Source organism: Zophobas morio, unplaced genomic scaffold (assembly GCF_036711695.1).
Source record: "Zophobas morio isolate AGI-343-1 ecotype UQ-CSIRO unplaced genomic scaffold, CSIRO_AGI_Zmor_V1 ptg000005l, whole genome shotgun sequence".
NCBI lineage: Eukaryota > Metazoa > Arthropoda > Insecta > Coleoptera > Tenebrionidae > Zophobas > Zophobas morio.
The window spans coordinates 7,039,060-7,063,541 of NW_026972110.1; the positions used below are offsets into that span (position 1 = coordinate 7,039,060).

Sequence of the window (24,482 nt, forward strand, 5' to 3'; positions counted from 1 at the left end):
AATTGAGATTTATGAGTGTGGTCTTAAAATCTTAATCCCCAGTGTGCCCTATAGTGAAAAAATGTGGCGCCACACACCTAACCCAGTATAGAATTTCCAATAAATCAAGTCAAAGGCATAAACCTACCACGTTTTTTGCCCTTCAGTCGACTGAAACGAATCAATTACTACGTTCTTCGCAAAATTTATCAAACAGTGTATAACACAAGGCACACTATCTGTACTCGCTTTCTGAATTCTATAACACCATGTTTATATACTTTGTATGCTTCGATTACAAACGTAGTCGCTTACATAAAAACAAACTACATGTTTAAAGTAATATCTACGTAGGTTCAGACCTTGCTACAACTTAAGTCGACATATGTTGGCACTTAGATGACCTAAAAGGAATGTCACACAATTTGTAGTAAAAGAAGCAAAAAAACCACACGCACACACGCTTACGTGAAAAAGATACCAAACACATCCCAAGGGTTTACGCCCCTTATCTGTTTTCTGTCACTCGGCAAGCCACACATAGTGACCAAGTATAATATCCAAATCCGAACAGGGGATTTCTTTAAAATATACCGTCGCACACTCATAAATCGATGACGTATTTTCCAAAAGACATCAAGTGTCAGCCGGATAATCTTCAGTGTTGAAATATTTATAAAAACAGTAATTTTCGGACGCGGTTCTTGAGCTTTCAACGGTATCAATAAATATGAGTTCCTTGAATGTGATGTTTGTCTTATAACAAATATGTAACCGACAGGGTATATAACATATCTTTCATTATTTTAAGAGATTAGGTAAAAAAAATGTTTAATAAAAATAAATTACAAAACCATACATGCCATTGAGAATTTATGAAAGGTGCTAAAGCATGAACTTTAAAAAAAATATTCGAGAAATTAATTTCACATAATTTTATTTTTGTTTATCGTGTTTTCACTGGATTTACTCGTCGTTTTTACAGTAGCTACATTGTAGGTATATTATAAAATGTACCTTGTAAGTTGGTATTAATAGAATTAGCTTCGGTAATTTCAGATAAATTCAATTGGCAATAAAATGAACGTTGCCAACGAATCGCAAAGTACTTATATCTTGACGAAGTTTCAGTACCTATTCCTTTAGTGAATATATTAAATCTGATAAAATTAGTACTGAGTGGAGTTATCATAGATTCATCATAATCATTCAGAAATAAAAGACGATCAAAAAAATGAAAACAACTAGCTTTCCTCGATAATTTTCTTCTTCAGGATTCAGGTATTGAATAATCTTGAAAAAGTACTTTCAAAACTGTAAACTGTGATAAAAAAAATTAACAGGAAGATTTCCATATTTATGTTGTTTTTACAAAACAATGCGCCTGCCCACCTTTCGTTAGCATTACGTTGAAAAATGTTAAAGAATTAGCTAATGAACTTTTCGAGAATTGCTTGTATCACCATTCATATGTTACCTAAACCAAAAAAAGTTTGGGCGCACAAAATATCTAGTTACGAGCATGAAAAAGATTTATTATAAGAAGTAAGTTTTTCAAAAATTGTTAATGGCGATTCCTTGAAATTTTCGTTAACTCTTAAAAATATCGGGCTTAATAATAACTGAATATTTTTTTTCAATTTCTTTACAATAGTTGCAAATAGTATAGCTAAACTTTTCAATGAAAAAAGTAAGGACTTTTTTCTTTAGTATTTCGTCATTATTTCAAAAAAATTATCGACAAAATTTGCTTTCGTTTGCACAAAGAAAAACAAATAAAGTTCGCTATTTAACATCAGTTGAACAAGCTTAAAAATGTATACATAACAAAAATTAATAGCAAAGTATAAAATTAAAATGAAATGAAGCTTAATAAAGTATAAGGCCATCCAAAAAACAGTTGGAAAAATTATATATTTAACCTAAAAAAATACTACTTTATATGGTTCCTTTTTTTTTTTAATAAGCAATTTATAATATGTAGGTATTACAAAAAATATGATCTGTTGCATTTGCGTAAATTAATGAAAGTGATGACGAATGTCCTAATGTCCCCTACATGAAGAATAAATGAAATAAGCTACACAAATTGCAATCTATTTCTCGAATGTTATAGCACTCCTTAAAACGAAACTTTTTTGAAACATTGTATTACAAATTAAAATTACGTTGTTCAAAATAATTATAGCAAATAAAATCACTTTTAAAGTTATAATTATAGTTATATACATTACATGCAATGTATGTATATGCAGCAATATACATATTTTGAAGCCAAAGACTTAATTCAAACGACACTGTGAAACCAAAATTTTTAGACCTCATTATAGTGCAATTCAACAGAATTACTTTGACGTCTATAAAACCAAATATTTTATAATTCTAGCACTGACTCAAAAAAAAGTGTATAGGATTACACTAATCAGTAGTGTGTGCGTAATAGTTTTGGTTTTTCCTTTTTATCACTAACTGTTAAGCTTCAAGTGTAAAAAAATAAAATTGCTGCGCATAAAACATAAAATATATGTAAACTTTGCAAAATAGCCTCAAAGAATAAAAACTTTCTTATTCTTTACTTTTTACTGGTTCGTTAAGTTACAACTAAACACAATTGTGGATCAGCGCTTGAAATGTGAGCTTGTGAACTCTGTGAACTAATGGTCAGTTCCAAAATTCGAAGCTCGCATTGATTTATTTTGTTTTGTGTTAAAACAACAACATTGTCTCTTCCACATTCTTTCCACATAAGTAGTCACGTCTGTTATTACGACAAACACGTCATTTGCCATAATGGGTTTTAGATTATCTTTTTCATTAACTAGGCGTCTAAATTCACACTGTTTAGGAATGAAAATCCCACCAGTATTCTAATTTTTGCATCACACAGCAAGACAGACAAGGTGATTATCCAACCCAGCTTGATTACCTATCAGAAATAAACATAAAAACATGAATCATTAAATATTCTTAATCAGCAGAATGCAATTAGCTTCTTCCAGCGTAGGTCAGGATTTTGTATCTGGTACTCATTTGACGTTATTTTTTGATAAATTGATGCGACTTTATTTTTAAAAAATAAATTCTTGCATTGATAGAGATCAAAGTTCATATGTCCGTTATCGCATGGTTTCTTCATCACTACGCGGATTTGTTTTGATCGTACGCACCTTTGAAAGGCACAAACTTTGCAGTTGCAACCTGTTATCAAAATAAGAAACGGCGTTCTTCTTTAATCGGTACATACAAACCGACTTTAGAAACATGATTCCACTATTAGAAATTCAGTTATTTACTTTCATGTGATAATAGTTCCAAGCGTAATTAAAGATTTTAGAACGTTGGATATCGTTAAAAATAAGTACTTTGTACTTACATTCGGTTCCGCTAAAGCTAGGAATGTGAAAAATGATTTAACCCTTCACCCTTGACAAAACCACATTAACTTACTTGCTGAAAGGGACGCGGATGCCGATAAAGGTCTATTTCTTGCACCACCAGGACTTAAGATATTGTACTGAAGAGTTCCAGTTGGTTCCGAATATTGCCAATCGCTGTAATTAGATGAACTAGGAACGGTGTAAGGGGCACTTCTGTGATGCGAATTTGAGTGAAGAGTTGATAACCTATTGAAGGCAGGTAATGTCGTAGAGGACGTCCCTTTTGGATATTCTTCTGCTAGCACCAGACCAGCGTTAGAATTTATTCCTGAAAAGAAAACATTTTGTAGGCGCAACACATTTTTGTCAAATTTATACACAACTTTTTTGTCGGATTTGGTCGGTTTGTCACTTTGTACCATTCGTTATAAAATGACACGCACGAAATAACACTACTTTTTTTCCAAACACTGCTTAACTCTGAATAGGTATGTTCGATCGAGCGACATGGAAAACTAAAACTATGTCAGATATTTTAAAAACAAAGAGTCGCTAAAATTATTCAGAAGCAAAAATTTTTAATTTGACTTTGATTTTAGAGTAGAATTAACATAAAACTTTGACAATTTAGACATTCAGTTTCATTTTTTCCTATTTCTATCTAAGAATAATTATTTTTAAAACTTTACGTGTATTTTATGGACTTGTTTTTATCACTGAATCAGTAATTATACGGTCAAACTGAGTACTAATGTAAGAATTTTGAAATCCTTTCCTCTTTCTTTTCTTTTGTAGTCTGGTTTTCCTTTCTGAAATCGTCATTGGAAGCTCAAATAGCTCGCTTTCTGGATTTATTAGTTGTCTAGGATGCACAGTTGTATAAATAACAATTTTTATCAGTTTTTTCGTCGAGTTTATCGTAAAAATTATCAGGTAGGGTCATTTCGGACACAAACGCGATTATTTTTCTGCGCTTATTTCACAAAATTATCACGTGTATATTACAATTAACAATATTGATTGCATTATTTATTTTTAAAATTGTTGTTTGTAGCAGGTCAGTAACAAAAACAATTGATATCGACTTACAAACTGAATGACAACAGACTACACAATTTTATCTTTTGCTAAAGATTATTGTTTACTTTTTAGTATTCCTAAATTAGTTAAAACAGTATTTAAAATACCTTTCGTGCATGAAAAAATTAAGCGACCATGTAAACCGCTCTTTTCAGTAGTTTTAAGAAATAAATAAACAAATGAGTACATCAGGTACGACAATACCCGTGCTTTGTAAATGCAAATGTATTTTTAATGTTTCGAAACGGGTGTAGAGTCAACAGAACATGCATCAATCTAAAATTACAAGCAGTGGTAAAACCTTCATTTGCACTTATCGAAATCTGTTAAATTAAACCCATAAATAAAATCACTATTTGATAATTAAACAAAAAAAAATTGATAATTTTATTACACAACATTTTAACGAAGTGAAGTAAACGTGAAGAGTTTATTCACATTTGGAAGTACAAAACACAAAACCATAAAAACATCCTGTTCGTTCTGACCAAAACATTTTTCTTTAAAAACACGTTATCAGTAGTAATAATGCAAAACAAAGAAAATACATGCAACTTTTGTTCAATTATTAAAAAAAAAGAAAATTATGAAACACATAAATACCTGAGTTGCTCCACAACTGAGCTGAGGGCGAGGATAATTCTGGTGATCCTGTTCCATAGTACGGCATTGTTCCCGCAGTATAACTAGTGGTGTTTCGTGGATATATAGTACTGAAAAAAACAGTAATTTAAATTTTATGCAATCGCTCAAGAATCAATTGTAAAAATGACGTAATTTGATAGAAAAACAAAGGGGCGGGAATCGTTATTCCTAAAAACACCCACTTCTTTGATAGGAGGTGTCTTAATATCGAAGACATGACCAGTTCCGATACCGTAATCTTATCACTCGAAGATAATTAATTACAGATAATACAATCACAGATGCACCACCGTTCAACTGAGTCGCATGAAAAATCCATGCCAGAAAAAGTCGTTCGCTCTTACAGTAAAAACTAAATAAAATAAAGCATGACAAAAACTAACTTGTGTTGTAAAAAATTTATATCCATCTCTGTGTTTTAATAGTAAAAAGTTTTAGAAACACGTACTTTGAAGTAACACACAACTTTTTTTACGATAATGATCAAAAGACGCGCGCACCAGTTTTTCAAGCATCGCCCGAACAGTTCGGACAAAGTGCGACAACTGACAATGGATTACTAATTGTTGGGTAAACCGAACGAACCATCTTACAAAGCTGCCAATGATCACGTGGGGAACGCTCTGACGTCACGTTTCAGCGCTCGTCCTGAATAAACCGCAAGCTGCGTCCTGTCTACACTCGCAAAAAAACAAAATTTGTTATAACACAAAACCCTTTATCGCCCACGAATGTACACCATTAACGACGGAACTAATGAATTATGTGAAAAGTACCTAACAGATCATTAAAGGTGTTAAAACGGTTAAATATTATAAAAACTATTATCCTTGAAATTTAAAAGTACTGTATTTCGAAAATTTAAAAATTCATATTTTTCCTTTTATGGAGTTCTTGGATTTCGTGATTTAAAGTTGATATTCCGTAAATTAAACAGTAGTTGCAATCATATTTAATCTTTATAATCCGAAAGATTTTTTCTCTAATTTTAATAGACCTGTCACAAGAATACAATGTTATCGGATATTTTTAAAGGGGTAACCTTTAAATCTGTTAAAATTAACACAAGATATTGTATGCGTTACGAAATTCATAAAACATCTTATTTGGTAGTAAATTTATTTAATTTTAAGTTATTTTATTATTTCAGATCTCGTAAAATACGAAATTACAGCCTTTTCGTATATGTTTTAATGGTGTCGTTCTTTGAAATTTACTGCACGAATACCAAATATGTATTCAAAACTACAGGATTACCAGTAAATTTTAAGTATAAGTAAGTACCTTAAAATTATCATGAATTACTTACTGTCTCAATTAAAAATGAGTATGTTAATTCTCTGTAAAAAAAACAATGACGTCATTCCAAAATTTTGTAAAGTAAATGCCACTTGAAGTGCATAGTTTTATTTTACACATGTTATTTCAAAAAATGCTTGTGTTCACGTGAAATGTATTTTATGTAATTTTGAGATGAATAACAAATTTAATTTTTTTAACACTGAATTTCGTGTTCTACGACCTTTAAAATGCCAAGAAAAAACATGAAACTAAGAACTCTTCAAAATAACTCTTTTGGAATGCTTTTGCTATTGCTCGAGAAATACAATAGAACAGAAATAAAGATTTGACGTAGACGAATTTTTAAGAGCATATCTAAAAAAATGTTGTATCTTTTGCTTTGTCCTTGCAACACCGGCAAAATTGTTTTATACAATCTATAGGAAAACCTTGAAAAAAGTAAAGAATTTCACAGAATTTATTCTAAAACAATAACGTACGAAAAAGTATTCCGACTATTTGAAGGATTTTGTCATTATTTCGAACCGCGTCTTTAATATTTTTTCAGGCCACCATTACAAATGTGTCTAATCACGTCCATAGAATGTCACATTTTTGAACTGAAATGTCAAAATCACTTTTTGGACTCACTTGTCACTTTTTTGTAATCAAATATCAAAAATTTACTTTTGAGTCCTTGGCCTTGTGTTCTTGACTAACATTTTTTTAAGAGAAAAAGCCAAAAGCGCCGTTAGGTATTTGAGCTCCAGTTTATCGTTATGAAACATAACGGTACTTATTTTACTACTAAGCAAAGTAGCACTTTATCTTTATCAAATCTGCAGGACTTTTCCTCTAACAACGAAAAATTTTTTCTAACCTCAGAACCACTTACACAAACAATAATTTTTTGTATGGTCCCCTAAAAAACATTGTGTGCACCTCGGCAAAAGAGAACTTTTTCGGCCTTATCTGGTTTGCAGACCTCCGCTACGCTTCAACGTCAAAATTCAGACGGGCCGAAAAAGTTCTTTTTTATGGCCTTAATACATAAATAAATATTTTATGTTTTGATTATCTTTCTTTCAGAAATTTTTTTAGGTCTTATAAGACGTCTTACATAAATATACCTACTTAATTTAATTTCAAAATATGTTGGTGAATGAGTAAAAAACAACGATTTGTTCGTGTAAGTTTTTCTTATTTATTTTATTAGATATTTACATTAGCATCTAAAAATGTTTCAAAATCACTATGACTTTGACAGGATCTGTACATAAAAGTGTTTGTTCTGACTGACAGACTGACTGATTCATCAAGGCAAAACCTAAACTACTGAAGTTAGAAACATGAAATTTCGACAGTACCCATAGGTTACATTTTTTTACATTACCTAAAATATTTACGTTCATCATCAAAGCAATACTCGTATAAATTTTAGCAATATTTTAACGATTTTAAAATATAGTTGATTACTTCATTTAATGTTTTCAAATTTAAACAAAAGTTTATTTCATACAAGTCTTTTTTGAACAACTACTTTAAAATACTTTTTTTGCAAATGTAACAATTTCTATACGTACCTGAAATATTTCTGTATGTTCAACTGTTCGAACAAACGGTTCATTAACGTTAGTAATACTGTTTATAAAATACATCATGTCCGTGTAAAATTACGTGCATAAAGTAGAAAAATGATTGTTAAAACTTAAATTATGCTTGTACGAAGCGTTCAGTTTTGAGGTAATTTTATTGCTTTTCTTACAAAACCACTACAATTTGTTGGCAGTCTATAACCTCCGAAGGTCATATAGTTTCAAGTAAGCATCGTTTAAAGGAAATTCGATTTGTTTTATTTTGGCACGTAGTTTTAGTTGGGTCATTTAAATAATTATTTTTTAATGACAAAATAACTTAACAAAAAGTTTAAAAAGACGTCGGAGGCACATGTTCGGGTGCATATAACTTTAAGGTAATTAATAATGATTGTTTTATGGCGACAGTACCGACAAATCTAGATGAATTTTTTGTTCAGTATAGAGTTATAATCCGCCTAAATAGCTGTGGTATGTTCTCTTGAAAACATACCCAATAAAAAATCATTTTTGTTTATTTTCTGCAAAAAAAAGGCTACAACTCTTGGTATAAACCCATCGGTGGCGCACTTTAAATGTTAGTATTAATTATTAAGAAGAAAAATAAGCACCAGAACTCTGGTTAGGAATTTGTGCATACATAAATGTTTATTGATAGATAAGATTCTATAATCGCCACGTCCATACAGTTCAAACTATGGAATTTTTAGATCATCAGTTTATCACGTTTTTAAATCAATATTAACACTTGAACCTAGTTTAAATTTATATAAAAATAAATCAAAACCATCATACAAAAAGACGTAAACAGAACTAATTAAGCTATTAATTTTTTTCTTCCCTGAACTTTAACCACACTTTAATCATTTGTTGATTTTAAAGAAATATAAAATAAAATTAAATCTAGATATTCAACAAGCTTTCTTCATTGTGTTCCACAATATTTTTCCATTTTAAACACTCGGTTTTCCGCCAGCATTGGTAATAACATGCGGGTTTTCTTATCAGTAAAACGGGGTAATGTGCTCGTTACGCTATTGATAAGAAAATATACATTTAAACGCACCTTGGCACAAAGAAAAATTAAACGAGAAAAGCGTATTTGTATAATATACCTACTAAAAAATCTATCCCAAAACTAAAACACCAGCACAATAATTACATCACGATTTGCTGCCAAATTTGGTAAATCGATAAAAAGTTTGTAATTAATATCAAAACGCTGACAATAAAATAAAAATAAATAAAACGGTGAGTATAAAATAACACAACTATAAGAATAAAACACTCTCCAACCGCATTATACTTCTAGCATGCACTAAAATAATAATATTTAAGTTCATTAACCGTGCGTTAATAAACTGAACCGTCAACAAATTGAAAGTCAATGTCAAGAACGATCGCATGAGATTAGTTCAAAGACAAATAAATAACGCAACTATTGTTGCAGGTGTTTAAAGCTGTTTCATAGCTTAAATACTTAAAAACTAGAAAATTTGTGTTCAGTTTAGCGAAACATCCTGGTCGCGTGCCTAAGCGCAAGAATACGAACACCGGTTAAAGTAAGTACTACTTCATGTACCGGTAGTACCCAGCTTTTAGAAGTGTGTCTTAACACTTTGCGCACGTGGAGGCGATGAAGCGAAATTGCGTTTCCGCTTTTCTAAGTTCGAAAACTTTTTACATTAATAATGAGCATTTAACATAAGGTACTGACTGAACGATGAATTATTCAGTCCATACTTCATATACGACATGGAACTGTAACAGGAAAGTTTGACTTGGCTTGATAAGAATACTTCCTGTTGAATATTTTAAAGCGACAATAAAATAATGATTTGTGTAAAAAACCTATTTACGACTGTATATTGCCAACGTGGATCGGTTACCACTGACGCAATGAAGCTACTGGTATGCATTTTTCGGTTTCAGAAACCACGACAGATAGAGTTGAAAAACTGGTCAGTTCCTAATAGTTTTTTAGATAAAGGGTCGTCTGGTTGGCAGCTAGACGGTCAATTTGTAAAATACATTAAGAAAGGTATCTCACTAAATGTTTATAAATGACTGCCCAGCGTCGAAAACAACAATTCCATCGATGACCTTGACGTGACAAAACGTCAAACAGGAGAATTCAGTTCTTTGTTAGAATATTACAAACAGTGAGCGTTCTGCATATCAACCGCTAAAATTCAATACGCTTATCTTTGAAACGAGACACGGATTTGTTTCATAATCGTTAAAAATAAAAATATACTTTCAATAGGAAACCAAAACTCGCGTTTGTAACTTAAGTCGTAGCGATATGAAAATCTTATAAATATTATGATATACCAACAAGGCATGTGTGATTAACTAGAATAGTGAATCACGATAAGTATCGATGATGAGCAGATTTTTTAAATAAACAGACCCATGCTATGTTAATCTAACTGATTCGATTTTTATTGGTTATAGATACTATCGCTTCCATTCGAAAATGTAAAAACCCAACCATGCCAACAAGTATTACGATTAAGCTCAGTTATGGCTTCTCAAGGCTCTAGTCAAATTACGGAAACAAATAATTGCGAGAACGTTATGATACACAACACCTACATGCCAATATAACTTGTGATCACAATAAATGAGAAAACAATCGAATTGAATCGTAAATTAATTCATACTCTTTCAGAAATCTGAGGTTCTAAATTAATTTTGAATAAATTGTGTTGCTTTTTTGAAAAAATATTTCCTATCGCAAATAAAAAGCCTGGTTATTATATGTTTACTGAAACACAAATGGGACAAATTGTATTATCAAGAATATTTGCTTTTAATTTAGCTAAAGTCCTGCAAAAGTCCAAAATTCGAGATTTGGAATTTTTTCCCGTGTGTAAATATTAGTTAGTATAAGATAATATAACTAATTAAATAATTAACTAAATTAATAGGTGCCGATGAAATATTCAACACACACATGTTAGATGCATATATAGAGCAAAAAAATTACTAGATTCATCTTAAATTCATTGCACTTTTTCCAACCGAATTTAATGGTTTATCAGTATTTGTTTTTTTTATATGAAGAGACAAGATAAGGTGCTTAAGTTTTAATGTGAAACAACAGTAATCAAGCAAATATCAGATAGTCTTCAGCAATCAGTATTAAAATAAAATTATCCTGTTTTGGTCATAAATTTATAATGCGAGTATACTGAAATATAATTTATAACCATATTATTGAAAACAAGACGAAGGTGTACCTCTACAATGTTTAAAACGCAGCGAGAGTAGATTTAATTTGAATTTCATCCTACACAACAAGTATAGATTCTTCGATTTAACATGTTTTCTTACACCACAATAATGTATATCAGATATGGCAAAAATTTACAAATTGACGAAAAATAGGTATTCTTTTGCTCTAGAACCATACCTAGATTTATACCTAATTTTAAATTTGAATATTTTGTGTAATTAAGAATATTGTGACATGGTTAAATATTTCGTTTGATATGAAAACGACTTTTCAACATACTACACGAAAATATTTTAACAAAATTATCGCTGCATAATTTAGTTTAATTTTAAGTAGAACGTGCACGTTTTCAAAAATGTGTTCAAGTGACTGTAAATTTTATTTTTGGAAACATTTTTAAAAATACCGCTGTGAAAAATAATTTCACTTTGTGCACTTTATACACATGGTTGATAGAATATTGAAATCTAGAGAATACAAAAAAATGACTTAAGTTTTACAAAAAGCTGCAAAATATAGAAAAATCTGTAACTTTTAAACTTGTAAACTTGAATTTTAATTTAAAAAATTGTCTTTAAATCTTCATAACCAACCCACATAACGTAAGTACAACTGGCGATTATCAACTCCGGTCCGAAGTCGTAGGTATCTCGTTAAACCGGTACCTGGAGTGCCTTAATCCCTCGCCTTATAACTCCGATCCAAACTGATAAGAGCATTTATTGTAAACGTTGAATAGATTTTAGCTGCCTTTTTTAAATTCCAATTTTGAAATCCGTGAAACTAAATAAGTCCGAAAAGAAAGAAAGGAGCGAAGATGACCACGGATCGAAATTACGGTGTCGGATTAGAGAACACCCGACCTGGATCAGAGTTGAGTTTCTCCTTAGAAGCAATGTTGGTCAACTTTTTCAATCCTCTTATAGGAGTTTGAAAAATAACCAGTCAAATAAGACTGTTTACACAAACTTCATTTGACATACCCCTGTTAAAACTTTTATGACTTAAGCGGCTGAAGCCAAAGCACCCTTATAAGTCAAACTGGCTATTGTAAGCTTTGTGGACCCGAACCGCAAGATTATTACTGTCCATTATTGGCATAATTTAGCTGTGAACTGAGTTAAGTAATACCTACAATAGCCAGTTTGACTTATAAGGGTGGTTTGGCTTAAGCCGCTTAAGTCATAAAAGTTTTAACAGATGTATATCAAATGAGGTTACTTTAGTATTTTGTGTTGATGAGGCGTTTACTTGTTTAAACTCCCTCTTAACTTCAATGAAAAATAGCAAACAACTTTTTAAAGATTTAAAATTAAATTCTCTAGAATATCTAAAAATTAATGGGTACCTATGTAAAAGATTGAATAATAGGCTTATGAGTGACCAAACGCAGATAAACAAATCCTTAGTCAATTTCAGATAAATGCAAATCCTTATTGTAAACCCAGTTACTCTTCTGCCTGAAGACTAAAGACACGTGAAACAGTGTTCTACAATGAAGTACCTACCTAGTATTTTAGACTATAAAAAGTTGTTTAATACTTTTTAATAAACTCAAAACTGTTTAATATGTTAATTTGTGAGCGAAAAGTTCTAAACGTTTTGATGACATTTTCGTTGCTGACGCAAGAGATGCACATAATCAAAAACTTACAATAAAGTTGTCCAAAAGTTTTAAATATTTTTCAAGAAATTCAGAAATTTATTTGCGCAATTTTTTGGATACTGCAATTTAGAGAAAACTATATAGATACTTACGTAATAACTATAGAACTAATATTGAAAATATCATATTTTCTTAACTAGAATTGTATATATGCAAAAGCATTTCTACAATGTGCACAAGCACTTAAACAACACTGTTTTGGAGCTGCCATTTTCTCCATGAAGGTTTTACTTCGTAAAAAAATCAAAAGAGCATGAAACAGTGACTATCGATGAAAATTTATGAAGAACCCACCCTGAAACAAATAACTTTGGAAAGTTTACCTACGTACAGTAAATTCACTTGACATACAACTTGTAAAACTTTTATGACTTAAGCGGCTTAACTGGCTATTGTATAACTTAACTCAGTTCGCAGCTCCATTATGGCAACAATGGACAGCAATAATCCCTGTGATTCGGGTCCACAACGCTTACACTAGCCAGTTTGAGTTACAATATAAGTACCTATATTCAACCACAAACTGGTATTTAAATAACAAAAAAATGTAATTAAAATACTGTTTTCATTGTCACATGCTTATAATCACACTTGCTTATATTAATCAAATGGCAATAAAAAAAATCAACATTGATGAATTCACAAAAAAATCTAAAAATAACTGTTAGTATCAATATAACTTCATGTGATTCAAAAAGGAAAATATTCTAGTCAAATTTCGAAATACTACGTACAGTATGTACTCAAAAACGGCGCACTAACTGAACGGTGCACTATTAATTTGACAAATCGAAAAAAATAATTCAAAAGTTACTTGCGTCGATTTGAGTTTCATTTATACAAAAAAGGTGAAAAATTAGTCACTTAGATTCATTTGGAACAATTTTTAAGTTTTTTGTGACATTATATGAAGAAAACGGTGGATAAAGATTAGATACCACCAAAATTATTTCGAATATAATGAAAATCCGATCGAAATCGAAAATATGGTGAAATCTCCAAGAAAAATTACAGTTTGAAGATCTATGTTATATTTGGGCCCAGAATTTTTTTCTCTGCTCAATAAACAGTCCTTAACGTGTGTTTTTTGAGCACCCCGTTTGACCTATAATTTATAATCTATTTCAGAAATTATTTTAATCACAATTTCTTTTATCTCTGGTAAAAAATTCTACTCGTATTCAGTTGTAAATTTTACATAATAATCCCAAACATAAAACGTGTCTAAAAAAATATAAACAACCATCGACATATTCTAAAATTTTGGTTCTTCAATAATGCCACATTAAAACAGCATGATATTCCTAAAGCAGTATAATGATGCATTTAGTCATGAATTAATTATCCAGTTATATCAAAGCCACTTTTAAAATTTTGTCTATTGTATTTTATACTATATGTATAGAATACTTGCAAAACAAAGACAATTTCTAAGAGTGTTTTAAAAATTATCAATAATAAAGCAGCTAAAGTTTCTCATCGTAGTTCTAATGAAAAAGCCACTGATGTTGAATTATTTTATTACTGGTATTAGAATATAAAGTTGTCAACAGACATTAATCAAATTTTGTTTCAGTTCTTCGTTCCTCTGAATGTGGAACAAGCATAATTTATCTATTAAAATAATAAGAGTTAAGTTTGTGCTATTATGATTTTCTGGTAGTTGCAAATAATGTCAAGTAATTCAGTATATATACAGAGTGTTATTTACCTGGCTAAATTAACTCCAGATGGTGAATCGATTTCTCCTGTGTAACTTATATGGCTAGTTAACTGAGTGAGATGGGATCCTTCGATGTTGGTGGGATGTTCTGAAGGAATGGAACCGAGGTGAGTAAATGCTACACGTCTAGGAGATCCTGAACTAGAATTAGCACTTCCATTGGGAGATCCATTAGAAACGTTATGTACTGTGCCTAGTTGAAGGTATTCCGTGCCCGGGGATTCGTCAATTGGTACCTGTACAAAAGTAGGCATGAAAGAGATCTTACAACGTACTATTATTTAGAAGTTGTCCACAGCATATATAGAAATTACCTTCAAATATATCATAGACCTCCGAAAATGTTTAAAAAAACCGTTTTTAGTAAAAGGTTGTGATCAGTAAAAATTATAAACGTAGTAGTTTGGGACACTTTTACCTTTGCCAGATAATATACTTTCTAAGAGGGTGTTACCTCGTCTATCCTCGTGTTATTGAAAAGGATATTGTAATCCCCTTCTGCCCGCATCATGGTTGGGTAATTTTCCTGATCGGCTTCTGTTGTATAGGGCAGAGATTCGAGAGGCGTTGTCGCTCGGGAGTGGGGCGAAGGCTCGGCCCCCTCATGATGGGAGGCGGGACTGTACTGTGTAGGTTCTTCGCTGTAGCGACCATCAATAGCTGCAATTTAACAAACCAACATATGTATTTATGGTTGCCTATGTTAACTTAGGTTCATACATAATAATGCCAAACTAGTGTTAAAAAAGCTTTTATCTTTCAGGCAGTAAGAAGAAAGAACTAGAAATGTAAAATAGGTAAAGGTCAACAATAATAAGAAATTACATCTTCTACTGTATTCATCACAAGTACATATCTATTAATTACTTTACTTACTGCAATTTTTTCCAAAATTCGTCTGCAATTTTATCTTTATACCTAACTGAAGAATTTTCTATTAATTTTACTATTGTATATTCACAATCATCCCCAAGATTAAAAACTTATCTTTATCTTGACTGATAACAAAGAAAGTTATTGTAATGGCATCAGTGATTTGATGCACATCTGTTTTCATGTTTTCTAGAGGTTTCACACAAAGTTTAATACGAAAAGGTTAATTTCTCCGTTACACCTCTCTGTCATCTATTATATACCTAGTTCAAATTTATTGGATAGAGAAAAAAACTACAGGCCACGCTGTTTTGCTTGAGGTCAATCGACCTTTGTTGCAGATTACGAGATTTAAGTGTAAGAGTTTAAAAAAAAGGTTTATGACTTATTTGACAAGCTTATTATTCATTGTCTCCATAAAGTTAATGGTGTCGTGTTCAAAAAATTGTTAGGTAAATGTTGATTGTAAATACGCCCTTAGTTCACTCATAGCATGAATTTTAATAATTATATTTAAAACTGATACTCACGAAAAATTTTCATCTAATTTTCCTAAGAATCTGACACTAAGAGCACAGAGCACAGAGCAAACTTTAAAGAGTTAAAATTATTTTATTTGCAGACACTGCGACACCTGTTTCTTCAGGCGCAGAGTACGAATTGTGTACATGACATGAATGCACTCTTTCCGCGTTCTCAAACCCTATAATGCAGGTAAAAATTACTCTCCACTGGAAAATCCAGTGTTTTGTGACGTCAGGGTAGGATATTTCACTTATGTAAATATAAATGAACACAGAGATGAACTCTAAAAATAAACTGACGAATACATAGTTTTACTGAAGTTTCATTCTTACAATAATATTACTCTATACCCAGCTAAAATGTACATAATAAAATGTATATTCAGTTCAATTAATAGATAAATTGTGTTAACCTGCCATGTTTTATAGAATCAAATTTTCCTCAGTCTGATTGTAAATTAGTGCACATATTTGTATATAATCTACACAGATGCTAATGGCTGCTGTCTCCTCGTATCATATGGGTCCACAGTGAAAAATTTTGAGGAGCAACAACAAATGCTTGCACGCGAAATATAATAACTCATTTAGTTCTCGTCATTCTAATAGCTTTACCTTGTCGAAATATTAAAGAAATTTTTCTTTATGTAAAAATTTGGTTTTCTTTAATGAAGAAGTACACCATACTTAGAAGTTAAAAATCCAAAAAAATTTTACCTTGGTACCTACTTCATAGAGGATAAAGCGGTGTGATAATATTTCCAGTAGTATGGGGTGTTTGGAATACGCGCTCGGTTAAACCACGCCCCTAGTTTCGAGAGTATCGCTAAACAGTGGCGGGGCAGACTTACTCAAGTTATACATTTATTATCTAGTTATGAAAACTAAGTCTGTTATGCAGCTGAAACGAACAAAAGAATTTACAACCTTAACTTTTGCAAAAGTGATTTGCTTATTCCGTTTGGTCATTCATCAAGTTAGTAAGTCTATTGTATGTACCTAACTATTAATTTGTAAACATTCTAGGGAGAGTTTAGAAAACTTATGTTGTGAAATAGATTCTCCTAATTTGGTCATAAATATTTCAGACAATAGAGAGTTAAGGGGATTTCCCATGGCTATGCCTTCTCTTTGTCGGAAGAATTTACCAACAAATTTAAAGTAATTTAGGAATACTTAAATATTACATAGATGGTTTGAATACCCTTATCAAAGAGTAACTTTGAAGACGAACTTAGGTACTAGAATCAAAATAACAGCCAATAGTAAGGGTTTTTCTGACGAACTTATAGACAACATGCTAAAAAAGAAAATACAAAAAATTACATCAGCACTAGTATATTCGTTAATTAAAGAAACCATTCAGTACAATAGCAAGTAAGTATAACTTATTTTGGAAAACCGTCTGTCAAAATTTAAAAAATACTGCAAAATGCAGGCTGTAAAACAGCTTTCGAAACTAATAATTCTTTACAGTAGAAGCGTTTCTGCTGTATACAATAAAATATTATGATGGTTTAAGCCACTTAACTTCACAGAAGTTTATACCCACCATAAATTGCAAATTTAAAATCTGGCAGGCCGCTCAGATTAGTGGTCTTCTGACCAGTAATCTGAGCGCTTTTTCAGCCAGGGCCGGGCCGTATTAGAATTTTCCTGGAATACGACTTAATGTGAAATTTTACGGTTGAAAAAGAATCTTCCATTAGGGTAAATGTGTACAAGAGTACGCACTTAGTGTAAAACTGTCAACAACTTTTTAATTTTTTTGGATAGACAAATTTTATGATATAGGTTCGTTATATACATGTTTAGAGATCAGATATATTTAATTGTACGTCCCAACACCACTATATTTTAAGAGTAATTTCAATTTTTGTCAAGATGTGTAAATGCGCACTCTTAGACAGTTCATTGCGCAAGAGTGCGCATTTGAAGGCTTATGAGTACGCATTACATTTTATGAAAAAATATTTGTTTCTAAGGTGAAAATAAATGGGAATAAGTGACTACAGACTTCACATAAAACGGGAGACCTATTTCTTCGTACTCTAGGGGTCTTGAAAAGTCGAGAAAACGTAAAAATAGAGAGTCGGTCGACGGACTCGATTACAACACGTTCAGGAAGTAAAAATAAAAAAAAAATCACCATAACCACCACCACACAACTTGAAAAGCAGTACAAAGTAGTAGAGTTAAATAATTCATTATCGTATGATATGTATCTCCAAGACTATTAGACTACGTATTGCAAGCAATACGCACTCTTATACAATACCTCGCTGCGCACTCTTGTACATTTGTACATAACCTAATGTTTTCAAAGTTAAAAGCTTTTGATGGATAGAAAGTATAAAACTGTTAGTGTATAACGAGACCTTAAAAGTTACAACTAATGAAAATTATTAAGGTAAAATAAAAGAACTGGTACGTACCTTACAAAAAACTAAAACTATGAGCGGTAAAAATTACATCCACACAACGTGTGAACATAAATTCGTCAGTACGACCAAACTATAAACTATATTCAGATCACTTTTGCACCTTTATCTCAGGTTTAGCATTAAATTCGAAATGGTATAACTTCATCTTACCCAGATGGCACTAATAAACAGAAATCAGCAGTGCGTACTCTTATACATATTCGCACTCTTGTACACATTTACCCTAATTAGTTAGTTGTCGATGTTGTCGACGTTCGCCTGTGATAGACACAAGAATCTCCAATTTGTGCGATTGTTTTCATGAAATGGCTTTTTGGCGTCCTGTCAATTTTGACGATTTCTCTTCAAATGCAAGCACAACCACTGTTGTAGTGTAGAAGAAGTTTTGATCAGTTCCGAAGATTCGAGTAGCGAACAGGAAAATGCTTATAATCCCCCAAAACGAGGAAAATGCTTAACTAATGCCCATATAAAATGTATTAGCACTTGCTACAACACTTTAGTGTCCGAAAATATCCATCTCCGGTATTACAAACTTCAGTAAGTATTATTAAAATATTCGGAATCCACCGTTCGAAAAGTGATATACCCGAAAAAATCAGGAAAGTCAAATAGTCGTACTTCCAAACTATTTTCAAGGGTTAATGAAAGCATCAAAGAAGCAACTGTGGCAAAAATTTATGCAGCGTATGGGAAAAATTTTTTTTGCACTCATGACCTTTTTTGATAGCTTTCGCGCATTCACCAGAGTGCGGGAGGTCGAACTTCCCGCACACGTGCATTTAACTTCCCGTTGCCATGGTAACCTTAAAATACTCGGGTAGTGTCAACATTGTGACGTGTTGACGGCGCTGTCAATGGCGTTGTTTATAAATAACTCACAGTTAATCTCTTCAGTTTAAAGGTTTATTCGTCGCAAAAAATATTGTACACAACACGTTCGTGAGCCTGCTTCCCGCATTCACGCAAATGCGGCACTCCCTTCGGTCGTGCCTCAAACAAGCGTTCATGCGGGAAGCAGGCTATCCCGAACTAGTTGCGTAAATTACTATATAGGGACGGCCAAATCATTTCTATGCGCGTATATGTTGATTTCATTCGGACCACAATTTTAGTAATTCCGGCCCGCATCTTAGCTATCCTTATTCTGGTTGAATATAGCCGAACTTAGCCAACCCCTCGTAATGACATTGTAAAATTTTATTGTATACAACAGAAACGTTTCTACTATAGGTACAACAGTCACCTAAAAATTCAAATTCTTGAGTCCACATGTTAAGTCGTTGTGATTGTCCTTTGGTACACGTTGGACAAACCGGGAGAAGATTGGAAGAAAGAATCAAAGAACACAAGGCATCATACATTAATAAAAAATTAAATTCCACGTACGGGAACCACTTAAATCAAGAGAACCACAATTTTAACAATCTCAAAATTTTACACGTTAAAAATATACCTAAAGGTTTAAAATTAGAACGTTGTGAAATTAATAGGTACAATAGACTTAATAAATTGATGAACGGCCAAACCGAGATAAGCAAATCACGTTTGTTAAACTTAGGTTGTAAATTCTTTCGTTAGTTTCAGATATATAAACGAAATAATCTTTTGTAAAACCAGTTTCTCTTCGGTCTGAAGATGGTACTGTGTACCGAAACATGTGTAATAAAGTCTACAAATAAAATAATTAATAATTAATAATTAAAGTTTTTCACTTTACTAATGAAGTTACACTGATGCTAATCATAAATAGACGGCGTGTACCATAGAGAAAGGAAGATTTTCTTGTTTTGTATTTTACCGGTTAGCACAAAAAAATTTACTATAACATAATTAGATTCTTGTATCCCATTCGAATTGGATACGAGGATGTTAATTAGCTTGCTAATTAACACGTTAACACATACTGAATATCAACATTCATAAAATTGTTTACGAAGCATGGAAGTAGTCAAAATTCTATAGGTAGTAGGACTTGTTGTTACCTACTTATTTAATGACCCATTTTACACGACGACAAAAATCTGGGACTTGTATGTTACGCTAAAAACAATAAATGTAGTTTGTGCAAATCTTTGTCATTACGTCTCATTATTATTTTCATTAAGAAGTTCAGATTATTATTTTCATTAAGAAGTTCAGATCAAGCGTATGTAGGTATTTTAGAACAACAAGCAATTATCTATTTTTAGTATTAATTTATTACATATACCGTGTGATTTTTAAAATTTCAGCTCTAGTTGGCCAGGACACGTAGATCAGTAGTGAAATTCAAACGGCTGACGTAAACGTCATAGTCAACTACTGTAGAAATTTAAAAAATCCCCCGATATTATAATGAAACTGAATTTTACCGTTGCGTTTGGTACAGACTCTCCTTAAAGAGTGAAAGAGAAAACAAAAAAAAAAAAAAGAAAACTTTTAATCCTCATTTTCAGTCTTGAATCAGGCGTTTTTCTGACACTGACGTTGACTGACGTTTCTATACATTTAGCAAACTTTGATACAATTCAATTTTGAAACATTTTTTGTAATCCAGGTTCAGGTGGAACCGGTATTTTGGGTTGCCTATTTTAAAAACATAAATGGGTCATCTTAGCTGAATAACCCTGTATGTAATTATTTCAAGTTAGAACACGTAGATATATCAGTTTGAATAAGTACAGTGTAATACTAATAATAACAGTATTGTGTTTTCAAATTTTCAGAAAAATGGAGTGAATCGTTCTTGATTTGATATATAAAATAAACTGCTTCATTAATTAATTTATTTGAGTGACCTGTATAAGCAATTAATCCTAAAAAATATTAATGCATTGATAAATCACAAAATAGGCATATAGTATTTTGTACATTTTAGATAGGATTTATCCAGCAAAATTTTGAGATGACGTCATCAAGGTTTTAAAGAGGATAAACAGATAATTTACTCGAGATGATCTGACAAATTTTGGTTAAGGTTGAACTACACGATGTTCCTAAAATACCTACATATAAAATGTAACATTAATCAGTCCAGTAGATTCGGAGATTACACTGTGCAACAAAATTAACAATTTTGATTGCCACAAACATAGTTGAAAAAAACTAAAAACACGCTTTTTTAACGGTAAATGTCACACACGACTTTTATCACTATACTGTCAAGAGTATGATTGCATTCAAATTTTGTGATATTTGACAAAATTTAGAGAATATAGAGTGAACCCCCACTGCTTGATAGTACTAAACTATTATATTGTCATCCAAATTACACACCCTTGCAAAGTTTCAATTGATACGATAAATTAAAAGTAGGCTAAAATCGACTTCCCATGATTTGTTTACATAATTTGTTAGATACAAGTGAAGCTAATATAAGCTTATTTATAATAGTACCCTAAAACGAATAAATTTTTGCAATTAGAATCTTTGTGGCAAATTTCTTGTTGCTCAGTGTTATTTGTCCAATAAAATCGAGATAGACATAATAGAAACAGGACATGCAAACGAGAGACTTAGACCCGATTTATAGAAACCGAAGTTAAAGTTAATTCGCGATTAACTTTTAACTGAGGTCCGTTGCGAGGCAACGCGCATATTTTAACCAATCACGGGCTCATATTCCACATTTTAATTCTCTGTTAAACTAATCGAGGATTAAATATTTAACTCGCTGTTCTATAAACCGGCTCTGAATCTAGTTTTTCATGCTTTAGGAGTGATGAAAAGTCGAGAAAACATAAAAGTAGTCATTCGCCGAACGGGTCCTAGCTAACGATTGGGAAGTAAAAATGTGAATAATGAAGTTTTTTCGGTTTATTACAAATCAAAAGGTACTCAGATCAAATATTATATTTTTTCGCCAGGCATACATTTCTAGAAAATCGAAAATACAAATGTGTTTCTCTGTTCTTGAGACATCTTAAATGATAAAAATGACGACTGAGAACTATATTAAAAGAAGGATAAAATAGTATATTATTAGCCAAGGTTGCAGAGCCAAGCATTCTAGACCGAGCGCAAATTAGAACCCGAGACGCGCAGCGTCGAGGGCTCTAAGTGCGAGGTCTAGAAGTGGCTTTGCAACCGTGGTTAATATACTATTTTTTTCACTAGTAGAAACCATAAGACAATAAACTGAAAAATAAACGTTCAATTTTTTGACGCAACGTGATTTTGTTTTGATTTCTAATCAAACTTGATCTAAATCTTCAACACAAAGAAAACCTTTTATACTTGTCGCTGAGTTAATCATTTTATCTTCTACCGTCTACCAACTACCATGCGTATACTCAAGTAATGTTTGTAGCACACATTTGTTCATTTTTTAAGAAATAATCACATCAAACATTGCGTACATAACCTCAATTTTTCTTTTTGAACCCGTGGTAGCAAAAGTTGAATTTGCTACCACTAAATGAGTCGACATTTGCATGCGTCCAGGCTGCTAGTGAAAAAATATTTAAATTTTAACTTTCGGTTACTCCCAATGAATGTCACTACATGCACGAAATGAACTTTTTTCGCAAGTATTTGCATTTTAAAACGTATTCATTAAATTTATCATCAGAGTTATTCATCAGTTGTGCATAATTTACTACACTTTTTGTTGTAAAAGTAACGCTAATTTGTTAGGGGCACGTATATTTAACAATGTATTGTAAGTAACACTAGGACAATATTTGATTTTAATAAATACATGTTTTTAATTTGTAATTAGTAATTTAATTAATTTTTGACAACGCTTTGTGTTGTGTAAAATATTTTTAAGTTACTTATGTATAATCGTAAAACACATAGGAGGAAAATACAAACAAAAATTTACAAAATCTTTGGAAATTGATCTAATATCTTATTTTTATGACTAGTCTATCATATCTACTAAACGAATTCTACATAATGTATTGCAATAGTGTCATCACCATTTTTCTAAGTAAATCTTGATTGCAGTGTATATTCTGACATGCTCGTCTTTCAAATTAATAAACGACATTTATAGAAAGAAGCAGATTTTTGGAAGTACCTACTGAAGAGATGGTTTATGATTATCGATTTATCACATTCAAAGAAACCTTAAAATGTACACAATGTAGACGATGTCCAACAATATGAAAATATGATCATCATTGTATAAATATGTAAATTTTCAACATCAAATTATTTTTGATTAACGTGATTGAAAATTGGTTCTAGTTTTTATTTTATTATAAAACTGACGGTTTAAAGAATGAGTGCTAGAACATCACGAAACAGAATTAAAACATGAAACGTCAAGCTAAATTGCTATATTCCCTGATAAATAATTTGTAATGCTCTAATTACACCTAAAACTTAATACGGTTATTGTTATGTGAATGAAAACTTGCAAATATTATGCCATTAGTTTTAAACCTATAAAAATCTAAAAAAAAAATATTATGATACCATCATACTTTACGTAAAAGTATGCATTTTAACTTATCATTTTTAAACTTGTCAAGCGTAAATCCTACACAACATTGTGCTGTATATATCTGTCCTATATAATCAGCTAATTCTGATAAAAGTTAAACCAATCGAATTACTTAGAGTGTATGTTTATTTATAATTATTTCGTGGTGTGAATCCGAGATATCAATATAAAAAAAATCATTTCAACTGCATATTTTTATAAGAGATATAATCCTGGCGTAAGGACCTCGGAAGAAATTGGTATTAAATATGCATTTGTTGAAATTAAATAGAATCATATTTTTTTGTTTCATTATATTTTTGTCGTAATATAGTGCAAGTTTCAATTTCCTTTTAATACCTAATATTATGAAGAAGAAATAAACTTCAACGATTATTGAGTAACTAGACGATTATTTGTGTTTGTGTATGAAAACTTTGCTTTTTAACAATATTGTTCTACCTGCAAAAATATTTTCCATGAGCAAAACTTCAGTTGCAATCAATTTATAAATAACCCTAACAGTAAATGATAGTTAAGAACGCAACGTCAAAGATGAATAGTTGTGTTTGTTTCAATATAAATCTAGACCTTATATTGTCTTTAACAATGAAACATCTTTTCATACAGTAAGTTGTGGC

General features: G+C 31.4%; 1 protein-coding gene across 3 annotated transcripts in view; it reads right to left on the reverse strand.

The window, feature by feature from the left end:
- LOC135122542 (transcription factor GATA-4-like) overlaps nucleotides 1-24,482 on the reverse strand; it is a 61,036-nt gene that overhangs the window by 11,617 nt on the left and 24,937 nt on the right. For 2 of the 3 annotated variants that reach the window (XM_064046785.1, XM_064046786.1), the window contains exons 2-5: nucleotides 15,042-15,247; nucleotides 14,576-14,823; nucleotides 5,040-5,149; nucleotides 3,427-3,684 (exon numbers count right to left, since the gene is read on the reverse strand). In XM_064046785.1, the coding sequence (XP_063902855.1) occupies nucleotides 3,427-3,684; nucleotides 5,040-5,149; nucleotides 14,576-14,823; nucleotides 15,042-15,247 (822 nt within the window). Of the gene's footprint in view, nucleotides 1-3,426; nucleotides 3,685-5,039; nucleotides 5,150-14,575; nucleotides 14,824-14,901; nucleotides 15,009-15,041; nucleotides 15,248-24,482 lie in introns of those variants that run through there. The other variant, XM_064046787.1, reaches the window with a different exon arrangement.